Source organism: Vigna angularis, chromosome 2 (genome assembly GCF_016808095.1).
Source record: "Vigna angularis cultivar LongXiaoDou No.4 chromosome 2, ASM1680809v1, whole genome shotgun sequence".
Taxonomy (NCBI): domain Eukaryota; kingdom Viridiplantae; phylum Streptophyta; class Magnoliopsida; order Fabales; family Fabaceae; genus Vigna; species Vigna angularis.
The window spans coordinates 50,544,293-50,563,283 of NC_068971.1; the positions used below are offsets into that span (position 1 = coordinate 50,544,293).

Sequence of the window (18,991 nt, forward strand, 5' to 3'; positions counted from 1 at the left end):
GTCCTCGACAATAATCATTCCCAATGTCAGTTCCAAACTCCATGTTAGTGTTTTCTCATTTCCACGTCTCATCTACAATGCTTACTTCACACTGAACTAATTCATTACTTAGCTGCCCATCATTAATTAGCCTTTTATAAATTATGTTTATACCAATAACTTATATAAACTTTTCCGAGTAAGAGAAAATGAATACCAGTAATCTTTTCTATTACATAAAATTTACCAAGTGGGTTGCATTTCCTGACTAATAGAACTAACACAAATTTCAAATATTTAAAGTAGTATTGTTAACACCTCATAATAAATAACAAGGGGTAGACAACATAAAACAAAGTGATCAATATTATATAAAAAAATAAATTAAAGAACAGTGTTACTATATTATCTCTCTGTTCTCAATCTTTTTCATCACACGATTGTAACTGAATTTCGATTATTACGCAAAATTGAACTCAATCTAATTAAATTTTAGTTTAATAGTATTTTTTAATATATTCATATGGAATTTTGGGTTGAGTGGCCAGTTTATATATAGTTAGAAACATAATTAACTCAACTCAAACCAACTATGTAATTAAAGTATTCATTGCCTCATAATTTCATGTTTTGCTTTATAATATTGGCGTTCTATGTATTATAAGTGTTGTTATTATCCTGGAAAAATTAAAATATTTAGTTTTAGATTTTTTTTAATGACTCAATTCTTCATTTCCTTTCTCTTGTCTGCATTTGACTCATTTGAGGTTTTGAGTTTTCCATTTATCTAAAACTGCTTAAAAGATACCTGTAAAAGATTAAGAATTCAATCGCTGACAATCAATAATGTATCCAATTCTCTCACTTGCACGTTCTATTTATAATAAGATTTTACTTACCACCACAAGTCTAATTAGAATCCTTTAATTATAATTAATTTGCATTAATCTCTACATACCTTTTTAACCATGCTCATTAGGTCATTCCTTTGATTAGTCAGTCTTTATATAGGAGATTTCTTGTTGCTATCTTTGTCGTATAAATGAATCGAAATTGGATCTATTAAGAAAATTGTTTGCAAAAATTTCTTGTTTGAAAGAATAAAAGGAAAAGTAGAGTTGGAAAAAGTCACACGTGAAATGTGAAGAGGACATGACACTGTGATTAAAGAGATATGATAGTCAAAGATGTGAATGGCATATTAGGATACATAAAACTACAACTATGACTACGCCATAATTTTCGAAAAATGGTGAAAAGAAAACAGCATGCCGACCATAGATGGTACACTTTTGTAATATCTGCTCCCTCGCTTACGTTACCTTGCAAGTCACAAGATCATCACTAGTACACTGTAACCAAGTACTTTAGTCTTTTCAACTTCTAATCACTTTCTTTCAACATCAAAAATAATCGAATAATGATATTTTTATTAACATTCTTTTTTATAATATTTTAACACCTATTATTTTGTGATTGATATTTATAATTATTATTATTGATTGTGAAATAATTTTACATCATTTATAAAATTATACGTAAATAATGTTATAATATTGTCAGAAAAATATTATTAAAGTATAATTATTCTAAATAATCTGATGGCAAACCCACTTGATTGGTTTATGCTTCACAACAACACTCATAGTCGAATGAAGAATGATTAGAGGAAAAAAATTTCAATGCTTGCAAATTGCGACGTTTGATCGAAGGGTTTGAAAAAGAAAAAGAGCACAAATGGTAGTTGGAAACAAAAGTAACCACAACACAAAAAGATTAACAGTAATTTAGCCCGTAATTAATGTCCATCAAGGTAATATAATTATCACTGCTTTAATCAGAAAGTCTTCCAATAATTATTGGTGTTCATTTAAGATTACAAAAAGCTAACATTTTTCCAATATCCTTGTCCAATCAGATATCTTCCAATGCTTTTGCTACCTAAAAATTAATAGAGGGTTAGGAACATGTTTTTAGTTCACTCTTTTTTCTGTTTTAGCTTTACGCAAACTCAATTTCTTTGCTTTCAAGGTCAATTTATTTTGCAGGGCATTTAACCTTCCCTTTTATGAGTAAAAATAAAACAAAGGCAGCTGCGTGAAAAAAAGAGACATTAGTGGTTATATGATGTTTAAAATTGTTACTAGAAAAGTGAGAAAACTTATAATAATACTAAAATTTTGAAACATTGAACATAGGGCTATGCTAATAAGAGTACCTCAAGTACAAATTCCTCTATCAAGACAATTATCATTGGTGAATATAAGAAATACAACAATTATTATTTTAGATATTAAATTTTGATTCTATAATTAAAGTATATCAATATGAGACAAAAGTAGGGTGAATTTTTTTGTATTGATTATCAATGGGAACATCTAGATTAGTATTTTGCTTTGATTTAATAAGAATTGAAACAATAAACCATAAAAAAAATTTAAAAAAAATGTGAATTTGGTCTCAATTTTGTTCATAATCGAAACCAAATCCTCTTTATTGACGTATTAAAGATAGGACAGTGGAAAGAGTGAACAAAAAAGTGGAAAAGAAAAGGAACAACGAAAAAAATGAAAATGGGAAATGAATAACAGAAACGAAAAAGAGAAGAAAAGAGAGAAAGGAAAAAGGAGAGTGGTCGGAGTGTGGAAGAAGTAGCCTCAACAGTTGCAAACACGGATGAAAGAAACAAAATAAATTCACCAAAACGATGTTGCAAAGATAAAGAACAATGATGAGTTCATAAAAATTATGCATAAATTTACTCTAGACTTTTGGCTTCAATTATTCATAAAATTGATGCAATAACACCTTTATAACTTCTACTTTAATAAAAACTGAAACCTAATGTCTTTGAATAAAATAAAAATATATATTATTTTATGTGGCAATCTTGAAATTTTATGAATTTTTTTCTCCTAATTTTGGAGAAACTGAAACCATAAAAGTATATGGTCTTAGTTATTGACAAAACTGAAATCATATCTATTTTCTCACATAAAAAAATTAGATAAAAAGAGTAATAATTTTGAATTTTTTGCAAGTTTTTGGCTTGAGTTCTAGAGGAACCAAAATCATAAACGTATATAGCCTCTGGTTATTTGATAACCGAAGTCATATATCCCTTCTCAGATAAAATATTTATATAAATTGAATGAGAATGAAATTTTATTAAACTTTTTAGTTTCGGTTCTCGGAGGAACTAAGACCATAAACATATGACCTTGATTCTTGGTTTTTTGACAACTGAGATCATATATCTTTTCTCAAATAAAATATTTAAATAAAAAACAAGATTTTTAAAAATTTTGACGCACTTTTATATATGAGACTGAAATCTCTTCTCTCATTAAAAATAATTTGTAAGAATTTAAAAATTTCATAGACATTTCTCTTAGATAAATAATTTAAAAAAATAGTGAAAATTTTAAAAATTTCATACACCTTTTACCTAAATTATAAGATAATCAAAGTAAAAAAATATATATAATTTCAGTTCTAATACAACTAATACTTATAATTTGCAAAATTTTCAAAAAATGATAGATTACATTTTGATGTATTTAGTTTTCCTCAAAACCAAAATATATCACATGGATTAAAATTTGCATGTTAAGTTTCTTGTTAAAGATGTCTGAGATGGACAAACAGATGATTTTTTTCTGTAAAAGTTGAAAACATGTGAAAAAATTAAATTATTCCATGGAGTAAAAGAGAAAATGAAATGGTGACACAAAAGATCACTACAAGAAAAGATAAAGAAAATCAAATAGATATTTAGTGACAGCAACACATAGCAGTAATGGGCCTAGCTAAATTTGCATGCATGTGCCTACATAATGGATGAATATGGTATACGGACATTATACGTGGATTATTATTATTCGTCAAATATATAAGAAGTACCATCAAAATTATTTAAATAAAGATTGAAAATAAAACTAGGGTACACGTGCGAGGACTGACACGTACTACAAGCATTCATGAGAAAAAGGAAACCAGAAGCGGACACGTGAGGGTGTTTGCTGACCAGGGATCATCTTTGTTTTGACTATGTGACATCATCATTGTCTCATGCTATCTTAAATTTTTGTAAATTTTTTATTTGATGACTTCGTTAAAATGAGGTAAGTTCCAGCTCTTTTAATTATATAATTTTTACATTTTTTTCTAAATTTTAACACTAAATTCTAATTGTTGCGTTTCTTTTAACTAAACTTTTAATTGTAATGTTATTAAATTCGTTATTTTATAAATAAATTTTACTATCTAAATATTAAACGTATACACATTTTAATGTCAATTTAATAATAATGATAGTTGTGATGGTATGATCTATCACTTCATTAGAAACATTTCATGTTATACTATTTAGAAATAATGATGTAACACTCACATAATAACTTATATGATAATATCTAAGACATTTAGCTAAAATAAACCGTTTTAGTAACAAATATTTAAATGAATGATATATATAATGATAATAAACAAAATAAGTTAGATTTTATTTTCTAAAATAAATCAAAACACTAAAATAAGTACAAACTTTTCATTAATTTTTCCTTATTCTTTTATTATTTGTCTTTTAATTTAAATAACTACATTTTCTACTGTCTTTCTTTTCCTTTATTTTATTTTTTACTCCCTCTGTAATCTAAAAAAAGACAAAGGGTAACAGAGGAATAAAAGAATTTGGCTCTGAAATCAAAAAGAGAAAAAGGAATATTTGAGAAGAAAGCAAAGTCTGCAATAGTTAATAAGAGAGCAATATAGTCTTCTTACTTCTATTTGTACCCTTCTTTCACAAAGTTCACTCTACTTATTTCCAGTCCAAAAGTCAAAGCTTATATAATTTTACTGCATACATCACCAACAATTACTATTCTCACCCATAACTTGAAACTTTTAAATTTACATTTACCCACGTGCATCAATACATGCCTTAAATAAATAACTAATTAAATTAAAGCTTAGATATAGAATAAGTTTTAATTATCATTTTTTATATTTATTTCTCACACTTTTATTAAACCACAAAAACACGTCCTTAGATAAACTCGTTAAAATACCCTTAACAATTAAATTTACTAACTTGGTGAATTAGACTATTAGTAAAATAAGTATTATGTAATTTTCGTATATCTCTTTTGTTTTCATACTAATTGTATTCTCTCCATATATATAAGCATAGAGGAAGAGAAAAAAAAATTATAAAAAGAACATGTTCAACATGCTAGCAAAAAGTTAACTTTAAGTTTCATTACCATTCCATTTCATTGAAATTGTTTTAATTATTATGTCATGTCAAGTATTAGTTTTACAAATTTTGTTGAAATATGTAAAGTATTACTGATTTGTTCGCCTTAAGTATAATGTAAATAACCGATACAAATATATAAATATTAGTAGATAAAAATAAATTTATTATCCGCATAAATATAAAAACTGATACAGATATTATAATACCTTATTGATACTTTGCGAATTGTGATTTTATTTCACATGTTTAAACTAAGAAACTAATTAAGAAAGTGAGATTTCATCCAAATCCCGCAAATTTGGATCTTAATCTGTCTCTAAACCACTAACATACCTACTACTACATTCCACCATGCAATTTAATAATCTTTTTTCATAAAATCACAATATGTGCTCTTATTAAAGGGTGTAGGGTATCACCTTATTTTTCTTCTTATAAAATCAATAAAGTTTTAAGAAAAATAAAAAATAAAAATCATATTTTGAAATATAAATTAATCCATACGATGAAGCATATAGTTGTAAGAAGTGAGTTGAAAATCAGGTAGACGTGTCCTTTTGGTTGTTCCGGTGGAATACTTTATAGATCGAAGATTATTATTATGATTAATTAATTAGTAGGATAAACAAGAGTATAATGATGTGCATTATGGCAATGATACGAGGTGATGTGTTGAACCACATGTTCCCTATATAACAAAAGAAAACAAATGCATGGACCCTTCTAAAGGGACACCAACCCATTTGCTCCTTCGAAAAAACCATTATCCCCAATAAACTTTTTCTTTTTTACTTTTTAAATATTTTGAGAACATGTTAAACTGTCTTTTACAAAAAAACGTAAATGAAATAAATAGTGCAAGTAATAAGTCTAAATATTGTTTCTTACATAAACTCATGTTATTCATAAAAATTATATTTATTTTATTAATTAAGGTTAAGAAAACTTTGAAATAATAAAAAATATTGATTTTTAAGTTATAAAATAATTTTAAAATTGTAAAAAAGTAATTAAATCGAGTTAATTAAATATATAGTAAATATTTTGCCAAAAATAAGTTTCATGATCCGATTTTATCTAAAAATATCAAAAGATATTATTTTAATTCTTACTTAAGGATTCAATATCTAACAACTCCTAATGTCGTCAGAATTTTTATTATAGTTTATATTAAGTTTAACATTATAATACTATGAATGATTGGTTGTTTCACATTTACAGTTAACACGTGAAATTTATTAAATGTCGTATCCGATCAAATTTTTAAATTATTTTTCAATTAATAAACATATCAAATATACAGACAATAATCATACATTTAAAAATAAAATTAAGACCCAAAAGGAGTGGAAAATAAATACATGAAATAATAGAAATTAAAAATTAAGATACATTACATCTAATCTTTTAAATAAGTGAGTCGGTACTCAAATACATTTTCAACATTAAAAAAGAATAATGAATATTGCCTCTAACCTCCAGAAAGAATTTATGTTCTATCTCTCTTAAAATTAGTTTCATATGTTTTAAAGATGTGTTTTCCTAAATTTGTTGAGTCTTGTATTTATTAAATCTAGACAAGTTTATTACATAATATTTTTATAAATAAGAACTAACTATTTCTATTTTTTAATTTATTAAATAAAAACATTATTTATCTAAATAATAATAATAATACCAATAAAAAATAAAAATAAACAAAATAAAAAAAAGATTAATTTCTTAAATTAACAAAATTTATTCCATCAATTTTTTTACATTAAATCAAATTTTCTATTTTCAAATATGATTTTTTTTTCATAATTTGATAGTTTATAGAAACCTTTCAATCAAACATGAAAAGATAATCAACCTAAAACTAATCAGGTGGTTTAATCAGCCAAATAAAGACATTTGATCGATAGGATAAGTAGGATAAGTTGGACTATGCAATGTAATTAATAAGTCTAAATGTAATTTAGCAAAAAAAACTTCAAATGAACTAAATAATAATAATAAAATATATTTAGATTATAATTAAGTCAATGTTAAGTCAGAACTCATTATAATAATTAGTATAAATAGAAGGTCTAATAAAGTAATTGAGTTCTATCATTATTGTATTAAATATAACATGTTTTAAGTAACTATTAACTTAAATATCTGAATATTTTTTACAAATAACATGAACAATTTAGACAATCAATTACCTTTTATATCAGATAAGTTAAAGGATAAAATAAATTGAAAATCGAAGCATAAGAACATCTAGGAAGTAAAAGCGTCCGACTTTAATGTAAAAACGTCATACATGCCATCTTCAAGTGTTTTTCCTCCTTTTCTGTTTAACTGTTATATTTTGATTACTATAGTTATAATATTTTTTTTGAAAATTCATCGATTGATATTTTAAAATATTTTTTAACGATCAAGTTTCTAATTAAGTTTAAAATTTAAATGGTTATAAAATACGTATCTGTTTTGGCAGGATTTAGAATCCTAATCCAAAACACTCAAAGTTGTCTGCTTCGACGTTCGGTTGTGCTGTCTTCTCTCTTCTCCTTATCCAAGCCGCGTGGGAGGGTGCCTGCAAAAGACACTCCGACGCTCAAGTCAGTGACTTTGCGTAATAATCTTATAATCAAGATTAGTTATCAGAGCTCTAAGTTTGAGTTCAAGTTCAAGTTAAGTTACCTGTACCCTTTTCCAGACAAATATTTATAAATTATAATGAGTTTACCGTTAGGTTTGACTCATTAACCACCAATGAATGATAATATTAATTGTCAATAAATGACAATTATTTTGATTAACTCCCCGACAGTTATTACTATTAATTACCTTAACGGCTGATTTAACCGATCGATTCACTGACCTGAGAGGTATCATCGGTCGGGCTGATTTTACCGATCGGTTCATTGACCTGAGAGGTATTATCGGTCGGAATGATTCTTCTGCACTTTTACCGTTCGGTCGGCTATGAGCCCATAGTAATAATATCTAAATATAAAGAAAATTTCGTTGCATATTATCTCTACAAAAGTGATGTTTAAAGTTTTGTATTTGATTAACAAAATCTCAATTGCAATACTTGATTAAGAATTACAGTATACAAATTATAGTAAATTGGAACTCAACAAGAAACGCGATAACCACAAAATAAGAAAAATGACAGGAAAAATTAACACATTTTTTTAGACTACTTTAATTTTTTAGATTTATATTTACCGTCAATAACTATAATCTAACGTTGTTTTACTATTTTGAATATAAGTTTATAAATATGAATGACAAATACAATAATTCAATGTATACAATATTTCTTACACTGTTAAAATAATGTTCGTTAAAAAAAACAATTGGATATGTTACTTTTGACTTTTTTATGTTTGTTGAAGTTCAGACGTTATATCAAGAAACAAATTTACGTATGTGGTATTGTTATCTCTATATATAAACTAATCGATAAAAAAACGTAAATTAACATTTTCGCCATTTATAACATTCGTGCAACAAACGTAAATTGTAATTATTTTTTAAAGTTCAAATATGTTTTGGTTTAATTGTAATATTTTTTAAAGGTTAAATATATTTTGTCATTTAGTTTTTTATTCAAAAATGAAATTTAGAGGTTTAAGAGTATAAAAAATTTGATAAACATAATAAAAAATCGAAAGAGGTTCACTCATCACAATTATCAAAAGAATCATACCTAAATATGAATAATAAACCAATTTAATTAATCAACTAAAATGATTATATAAATTAATTTAAAATGTCATTTATTCAATTACATATTTAATTATTAGATTAAGTTTTAATCAATTTCTAATTTAATTTTTAAATTCAAACACGATTTTCAATCCAAAAAAAAAAATCAAAACTAGAGAAAAAAATAAACTTTGAGCAATATAAAACTCAATTCAGCTTATATGATTTTGATTAAAAAAATTAAGATAAAAGAGTAAAAAAATATCAATAAATAAAAAATAAAACTATAAAATTTACTAAATGATTTATGTTTATCAATTTAAAGAACATTTATGTCATACTCTGAAACTTAAAGTAAACATATTTGTAAAAATAGCATTAAATAATAAATAAATTTAGAGACAAAATATAAGTAGTCATTTATTAAGTTAGACAGTATTTAAATTCTATTTCACATTTTAATTATACTTTTTTCATTAATAATAAATATTATTTTAGGTAATAATACTTTTTAGTTTATTAAAGGGTGTCTGAATTTATAAACTGACCTCTCTAAATAGCTTAATGAACCAAATAACAAAAAGTCAAGCTAATATAAACAAAGGCTCCATCTGCGAATTTTAGCATATCTACAATCATTTTTAAAAAATCATATAAAATAGTATAGAACTCTAAATCCAGTTAACCATATTTTCAATTTTAAAATCATGAAAATATATAAAATCCAATATAATTATAATAAGCTAAAAGTAACATTTATAACAAAAAAAATTATAGCCAAAGCAGTGAACAAATAACAAATAAGTTCAAAATGTAAAATTAAAACAAACAATTAAATTAAATTTTAATATTAAAAAAATGGTTGAAAACTGAAAATAAAATATAAAAATACATTAACAGTATAATAGAATTATAAATATATGTTATCAACTATGCTGAAAAAAAGTTGTGTGTACATTAATTTAATTAAGTATATTTATTTTTAATCAGTTGTTTTAGTTTTTTATTAAATATACAAATTTAATAAAATATAATTCAATTAACTATTTATGATTATAATTAATTACATGCTAAACATGCAATTCAATAAAAATTTATATAATTAATCGTTGCTCAAAATAATTAACTATAACATGGTACATTTAATTATATGTGAAAACTCATTTTAATAAATATTTTTAAAAATATTTAAGGTTTCTCAAATACCTGAATAAAATATACTTGCATAAATAAAAAATAAACTTAAAGTTGACTCATGATTTACACTCGTTCACACTTGAAAACAACCTAACCTAATTCATTTATTTGTGAATTCAATAAATCTGAGTTTAGTCCTATCGTTGATGGAATAAATGGATTGACTCACTTAATTAAAAGAAATTACACATTTTTTTTCTTTAATCTAACATTTTTTTAATATATAACCAAATTCAAACTTATTTTAAAAATTTGTTTTGAAGTGTCATAAACATGAGTCTTTCTTTCCTATTTTATTTTTAAAGTTTGTTTGTATTTTGAGTTAGACAATTAAATCAAAAGTAATGCGAGATTTTTTTTATGTTTAGATTGATAAATTAACTTAGCTTATCACTTATTCAACTCATGTAAACTTGGTTTCCAGTAAATCTAATCCATTTTTAGTCTATACTAAATTTTTTAATATTTTATCCTACTCAAATCCATGATGGATTTTAACCTATTTTGATAGTGCTATTAATTATAATCACAATAATTAATTATATTAATTTAATTTTTATTTTATAATTTAATTGTATTCATGTTTAGAAAATTATTATTATTATTATTATTATTATTATTATTATTATTATTATTATTATTATTATTATTATTATTATTATTATTATTGATGAAGATGTTTGACTAATTGTTTAATTCTACAAATATTAAAAGTACGTTCTTTTTTCATGCGTATTTATTACTTTTAATATTACCATTTAAGTATAATTAAATAAATATGAATTATGAATTTAATCCCATTTAAGACTTGTGTACTTCGAGTGAGAGATATTTCTACAGCAACCATAGGAACTATACAAGTACACAGGCAATATGGATATTCAACTTAACACATTGGTACAACTAGTCAATACACGCTGCTATTTTCACCTCATCCACTCTTCAATGGCTTCTTCTTTTTTGACAATGAAAAAGTGAAAAACAAAGGTAAAAAGAAAAAAAGCTTTTTAATTCTTTACCGAGTCTTATCCTATAATGAATCCCACATTAATTTCATACAATACCCTCTGATTCGAAAAAAACAAATGAATGCTGTGAATGAATTCAACAATTAATTAATTATAATAAATGCTTTTAATTACAAATTATAACATAAAATAAAACGAGTGTAAAAATTGAAAAGAAAAAAAAAAGGTGATGTGAGATAATTTGTTTGGCCAGAACAGATCCTTTTCTTCTTCATCTTCTAGACTCTGAGCACTGGGCACTCACACACAGAGGTACCCCCACCCCCTCGTGGGCTCCTCCGCTCTTCTATTAATACCTCTCTCTCTCTTTCTCTCTCTCTCTCTCTCTCTCTCTCTCTCTCTCCAACCATTCAAAACGCTTTGGTTGGGTTTATATCCACAACACTTCTTCTTTTCTCTACTTCTTCTGTTGCAGCAATGGTTTCTCTGCCAACACTCCTCCTATTGTTCGCCGCCTCCGCCGCGATCTTCCTCCATCGCGCGTTGAGCCGGCGGAAGCTTCGGCTGCCGCCTGGGAGCTATGGCCTGCCGTTCATCGGCGAGACGCTGCAGCTGATATCTGCGTACAAGAGTGCCAATCCGGAGCCGTTCATGGACGAGCGCGTGAGGCGCTACGGGTCGATCTTCATGACACACGTATTCGGCGAGGCGACGGTGTTCTCGGCGGACCCGGAGCTGAACCGGTTCATTCTACAGAACGAAGGGAAGCTGTTGGATTGCAGTTACCCCGGTTCCATATCGAACCTGCTCGGAAAACACTCTCTTCTCTTGATGAAAGGCGCTCTGCACAAGAGAATGCACTCGCTCACCATGAGCTTCGCCAACTCCTCCATCCTCAAGGATCACCTTCTCCACGACATCGACCGCCTCATCGGCCTCAACCTCGATACCTGGTCCGATCGTGTTACTCTCATGGACCAGGCAAAAAAGGTTAAATACTTATAACAGAACATGAAAATATAAAATGATTTAAGTTTTTTACATAAACCAACATGTATATTTTATGTTTTGTACAAGTTTTTTTGTCACTTAAGTTATGTATTTGTTTGCACCTTTTTAAGTTGTTGACGTTGTTCGTCACTTAAGCTGTGTTAGTGTTTTGTGGTTTCCTTGTGAGAATGGAAGCTTTATTTCGATTTTTGAATTAAATTTTTTCATATATGAATTACCGAGGTTTTAAATTTCTGTCGTGGTCACGGTTATGTTGCGTTTAGTCTACAGTATGGATTTGTCCAAGGTTTTAAATATGGTTGTGGTCGCGGTTTCTTTGTATTTATTGGTTTTGCAGAAAAGATATGATCACAACAGTAGCAGTAGTCGCGGATATTTCAAGAATATTATGTTTGTGTAACGTTTTTTTCATGACTTTGTGGATTACGAACTTGAAATTTTGAATTCTGATTAGAAAAGGTGTTATTAATAGTGTTTTAACTTTCCCAAATCATTACCAGGGAATAACATATACATGTGTGTTGCTGAGTCAACACAGCGATGGCTCGGGCGAGTTTGGCTGGTTGACTCACCACATAATGTACCTTATGGGGACTGTGAGTGAGATAAAAGTGGTGGACCAGATCCTCCTTATTGCACCTCAATTCCTCTGATTTTATTATCTAAATCTAGTTTTGTTTGTTTACTTGTTTTAGTTGAAAGCTAATTTGCAACTTTCGTGTATGTGTCTAACCAGCACTGGAAAGTTTTAAAGCTTTCTCTCTCGTGTCTCTGATTGAGTATTTTTCTTTTTCTTCTTCTTTTTGTTTTGTTTTATTTAATTTTGGTTTAATTGGAGAAAGTTGGTTCTAATTAAAAAAGTAATATGGGTGTGTTAGCATGTGACAGTGATGTGCGTGATGGAAATGGGTGTGGTGACTCAGATTCCATGGTTGGGTACAATGTGTCCAATTTTCTTGCACATGAGCCTTTGTATCAGACGTTAATTTAAACGAAAAAGGTTTCCTTGGGCTACAAAGGATAATAATCACACTCTGCATATTAAACGTTGGGTCATCATCATGTAGGGTGAGCATGCACATGTATGGAGATGTTTGTATGAATGATAGAAGACATGTGGAAAGGGAAGGGGTTGTTGCCTTTTAGTAATTCCTTTTCAACTACTCGTGTTTTTTAATTCCCCAAATTGGTAACAATGTTTGTGCAAATGATGATTATGGATAATTGTTTTGACAAGGCTACTTTTCCAGATAACGTTTGAGCTAACAGTGAAGCAATTGATGAGCTTTGACCCTGATCAATGGACTGAAAGTTTAAGGAAAGAGTATGTTCTTGTCATTGAAGGCTTCTTCACTCTCCCTTTACCTCTCTTCTCCACCACATACCGGAGAGCCATCAAGGTTTCCTTATCCTTTTCAAAACGTTTCATGGGTTAATCACAATGTTAAATCTTTTTAGTATGTGATTAGTGAATATGAATTGAGTTTGCAGGCAAGAACAAAGGTGGCAGAGGCACTGACGTTGGTAGTGAGGCAGAGGCGAGAAGAGTATAACGAAGGGAAAGGGAAAAAGAGTGACATGCTAGGGGCACTGTTGGCCTCCGGTGACCACTTTTCTGACGAGCAAATAGTGGATTTCCTTTTGGCTTTGCTCGTCGCCGGTTACGAGACCACCTCTACCATAATGACTCTTGCAGTCAAGTTCCTCACTGAGACTCCTCTGGCTTTGGCACAGCTCAAGGTACGTGACAAACCTAAGCACTCACCATACTACTATTACCTTATTTATATGATCATCAGAATATTCGTTACTGTCTTTATATGTTTTGTTTACGTAAAACATGATTCCACAAATATCTTAATTTTTAAGCAATTTTGTTTTTATTATAATTCTGGAATTTTGATGAGATGATTTGATTTGATTTGGGTTTTCTTGACCGAATGGTTGTGGCTGCAAGCAACCCCACCACCCTGTCTATGTCCATGACCACCGCCACTCCACCGTGTGTGGTGTGCTTCCGTTGGAACCTCGTTTTCGTTATCTGATCCTTTATACTCTGTCTCCACCTCCACCGGGATTGACTTTTCCTTCTAATAAACGCCCATTCTAAACATTAATTATGGAAAGGTATTTTGCTTAAAAATTAAAATGGCTGAGACAAGGTTACTACCTCCTCAAGATTATTCTACGCCTACATAAATATACTACTGCTATTTTTATTTTTTGGAATAATTCTATCTTTTCATGAATAAAAGAAATAACTGATTTGAGAACGTATTAAGAAGGAAAATACATGCTTTATTGGAAGACTCAATTATTTTGAAAAGTTATTTTATTTCTAAAATTGCAGTTATTTTAGAATAATTTTAGAATAGAAGTAGTAACTGAGAGTTTTTTTCTTTTATATTCAAATGATCGTATGTTATTACTCTCTATTGTTAAATATCATGGTTTTATTTTTATTACTCTTGCATTCCATCGGTCATAATTATGGGAAGGAATTATTTTTTATCTGTTGAATTTTTAAATATATATTATTATACTATTATGTGTCTTCTAATTTTAAATATTTTAAATGTACATTTATGGTATTAGATGGAAAGAGGAAAGATAAATTAAGAAATGGTATATAAACCTTTTATTCTACAAACTAATCTTACAAATATAAAAGATGCAAAATAAAGAAGTAAATTCTTTATCGTGATTTCTGACTATATTATGACAATCATTAGGAAAACCAAATTTTGTGAAGTTGTTTATAAAAGAAATGGTCAGTTCTATAATCCAAATTTGGAAAAGTATGTCTATGAAGTTGTAATTAATGTAGGATTTCTTTTTTGTTTTCCCTAGGACACTGGCAGACACAGGAAAAGGATTATATGTCTGGTTTTTGTTGTTTTGTGCACGTAAAACATAAATACTGAATTGAAACCCTGTAGTTAAAGCCTGGGTCTTTCAAATTTTCACCATAGACAGAAAAGAGATGGTGAATATGGGGAGGTTTTGGTGGTGAGATTGAGATGGTGATCTATCCAAGGTCATTTCACCATTGACTCCATATTTTCATTTCACCATCAATGATTCTTACTCACCGCCCGTGTCCAAGTCCTTTGTCATTTTGTGTCATGATCCATATCACACTATACTTGACATCGCAACAAAATCCCAACACAAGTGCTTTCAAATAATTGGATCTTCTAAATATATTACAAACACTTTGATTTTTATATACGTGGAGAGATAATCTTTTATTAGAAAAGAAAAATCTTTATAGCCAGGATTTGGTTCAACAGGGGAAATAAATGATGGTGTGAAAACGTAGTAGAAAAGTAGACAAGAAAAAAAAGTCACAGGAGACAATGGTGGAACCAAGAGGCAAAATTATTACATTCAAACCTCACGCTTGGTATTGGTCTTTTTGACCTGATCACGGCCGTGTGTGGTGCGGAAAGACGGAAAGGCCCTTGCCACCGTGCGTCTGCTTCTGCTTCTGAATCATCTGCTGCACTCTGCAGAAAGTACTTTTTGTGTTTGCAGAACTTGTTTTGCCGTGGACTTATCTCCTTGGACCTCTCGGTCCCATGCTCATGTCTGGGAATTCGTGTGGCTCTAATTTCAACGCCTATTTATGATCACACGTTCGTAGTTAAGTGAAAGGTGACAGTGTCATCTTAGTCTCAAACCCCACGTGGAGGATGACTATAACCTTGACTCCTTCAACTATTTGCAATAGCAGTAAATTCATTTGGATTTAATCTGGTATCAGCATGTTAATCAGGATAACTTTTTCCTTAATCTCACATTAGTCTGTGTTCATACTGTTGATCCATCTATAAACAACATATAACCGAGATTTTTAATGTGGCCGTTAATTAATAACACACAATTAACAATAAAACCGTCTCTGTCTTTGACACTGGACTGTTTTTTTAGACTTTGATTGTGTTATTTACAGGAAGAGCATGACCAAATCAGAGCAAGGAGTGACCCCGGGGCTCCACTGGAATGGACAGATTACAAGTCAATGGTTTTTACCCAACATGTAAGTATACAGTATATACATATTACCTCAATGCTGAATGTAAAATGAAATTAACAGTATAAGGATGTCGAACAACAGCTACTATTGATTTTGTCGGTGTTTTAAATCATGTCCTTTCCTTGTTTTTTAATCATTTGTGCAATACAGGTTGTGAATGAGACCTTGAGGGTGGCAAACATAATTGGTGGGATATTTAGAAGAGCAACTACAGACATCAACATAAAAGGTATAACCCACAACAAAAAGGTTGTCGAATTTAGCCTATGAGAAAATGCACATTGCAATTTACCTACTGCAACAAAATTTGAATGCCGTACTTGTAATAGGTTATACTATTCCTAAGGGATGGAAGGTCTTTGCATCATTTCGTGCTGTACATCTGAATCCTGAATATTACAAAGATGCACGAACCTTCAACCCCTGGAGATGGCAGGTACTTCAGTCGTTATCACTAATCTGAGTTCGGTCTCAAATAAATTTTTGTTCTTGTCACTTACCAGTGATCAAAATTTATCAGAGTAACTCATCGGAAGCAGCAAACCCTGCAAATGTTTATACACCTTTTGGTGGAGGGCCACGGTTGTGCCCTGGTTATGAGCTAGCCAGAGTTGTACTTTCTGTCTTCCTTCACCGCTTTGTCACCCGCTTCAGGTACGAACATTATGCATGTTAATTATGCTGCACGTGTTAAGAATTTAATTTTTTTATCTATTTCTAATTTCGTGCTTTGAATTCATGGCAGTTGGGTTCCTGCCGAGGAAGATAAGTTGGTGTTTTTCCCAACAACTAGGACGCAGAAGAGGTACCCTATTATTGTCAAGCGTAGAAGTGCAAACCATGTATAGCAACATGAGAAATTAAGACAGTAAGAGGTAGAGAAGACACAGAGGAAGCTCAGCGTAGATCAATTTAATAAGTTCATCTTCATCATATATGAATAAATAATTAAATTATTTTTCAGTTTAGCAATTCATATATGATTTTAGTTAGTTCTTTTTCCAAAAAGTTTGCAATAAATTTGGCACAGTTTCGACATGCTTTAATTATAACCTGCAATGGTTTTATCGATACCTAAGGCATTAAATTAAAAAGAAAAATATTACGAATATCACTAATCAATATGTGTATGAGAGCTCGTAAAACAGGGAACTATATTTGATTTATAATATATATCATGAACTTTTTTTCCGTGTTAAGATAAATAATAAATGTTATTTTTTTTTTGTAAAAATTTTGAATGATTATTTTGAGAATACACTAAAAATAAAAAATGTTTATTAAAACTATACAGATAAAAAAAAATTGTAGTTGAAATTTAGATACAGTTTTCATTTTTTCAATTGCTTTCAAGCACAATGATCATACTGGGCCAAACAGAGAAAAAAGGGCCTTATCGTGCTAATTTATTGCATGGATAAAATCAACAAATAAAATAAAAATAAACTGTGATGGGCCCCTATGTTTTATGAATTCCAATGCTTAGAGTGTTTCTCCCTACGTCACCACATGTTTCTTCTTATACCATTATATTCCACAAATATCCCTCAAATAAAATTAAACTACCGGTGGTCTCATTGGCCTCAAAAGAAATGAGAGTTTCGTTGAGTCTTCGATGGATGTTTATATTTGTTAAAGTTAAAAGCTAAACATATTTCTATTTTCGTTGAGGTTTCCACCGCTTTCTCTTTTTCACACAAAGTACATAAAACATACACAACAACACATATGTCAAAAGGAAGAGGGAAAGAAAGAATTAAGAAAATGAAACGTGGGGTAAGAGTGTGGTGGAGTCATGGAGTGAGAAGGGTGTGGTGGTGTAGGCCTCTTAATTGAAATGTATTGGACCTGGACGTCTTTCATGACCAATCCAAAGTTATATTTCTTTATATATCTAATTTTATATATAACTAATCCAAATAATATAAATCTAAATACATTTCAATTAAGATATATATCTAATTTTATTGGACCTGGACGTCTTTCATGACCAATCCAAAGTTATAAATCTAATTTTATATATAACTTTCAGAAAGGTAAATTTTAACAATTAGCTCATGCACCAATTATTTAGTCAAAAATCGGTTTAAAAAGATATAAAAACATCATTGTTCATTGTTTGAAAAATATATAAAAACAAAGTTTCTAATTGTCGCAGTAAGAGTCACCGTTGTTCATTTAGAAACCTAATTCCTGTGTATCTATTAATCTCACATAATATAAGTATCGAGATTAAAAGTAATTTATATACATCTTATCTTTTGAAGTGTCTCTTTTACGAATATAGTAATTTATTCTAACAGACCTATCTTGTACACTCGACGTTGGAACATTTATAATTTAATCTATGCTGAACATTGAAAACTACTCTGCGTTATTTATTCAAAAGGACTGTACAGGCGCTATCTGTTGTTGCTTAGAATTGCCTGTGTGTTTTACTATTCGAGTTTGTTTCAGCATCTCTCTTCAGGAAATTATTTTCTAAAAGCTTTTGTTGTTTTATTTTTCAAGATGTTGGCGCATAAATAAATAGAACGGGTATATTCGTCAACAATTTCAATTACAATTAGACTGTAAAATAATAGAACTAAACAAAGACTGTCTAGAAGAATAAAACTAAACCAAACTCTGTAAAACAAAACTAATCTGCGTTAAAAAAATTGAACAGGTTCAAAATGTCTGAACCAAACTACTCCTGTTTAGATTTTAGAATTGATTTTTCTCTAAATTAAACTGTTTAAACTTATTTGTACTTTGTGTAATTCAAAAATATATATAAAAAAAAGGGGTTCCAAAATAAGATTTATGTTTGAAGTATTTCGACAATTTAGATTGTTCAACCAATTT

At 29.0% G+C, this 18,991-nt stretch overlaps 1 protein-coding gene across 1 annotated transcript; it reads left to right on the plus strand.

The window, feature by feature from the left end:
- The first annotated feature begins 11,339 nt into the window (after positions 1-11,339).
- On the plus strand, positions 11,340-17,214 carry LOC108329739 (cytochrome P450 90A1). The gene is made up of 8 exons (XM_017564092.2): positions 11,340-12,084; positions 13,356-13,505; positions 13,597-13,845; positions 16,061-16,147; positions 16,295-16,373; positions 16,474-16,580; positions 16,665-16,798; positions 16,890-17,214. The coding sequence occupies exons 1-8, from the start codon at positions 11,572-11,574 to the stop codon at positions 16,990-16,992; spliced, it is 1,422 nt and encodes a 473-aa protein (XP_017419581.1). The 5' UTR covers positions 11,340-11,571; the 3' UTR covers positions 16,993-17,214.
- Positions 17,215-18,991: the final 1,777 nt, after the last annotated feature.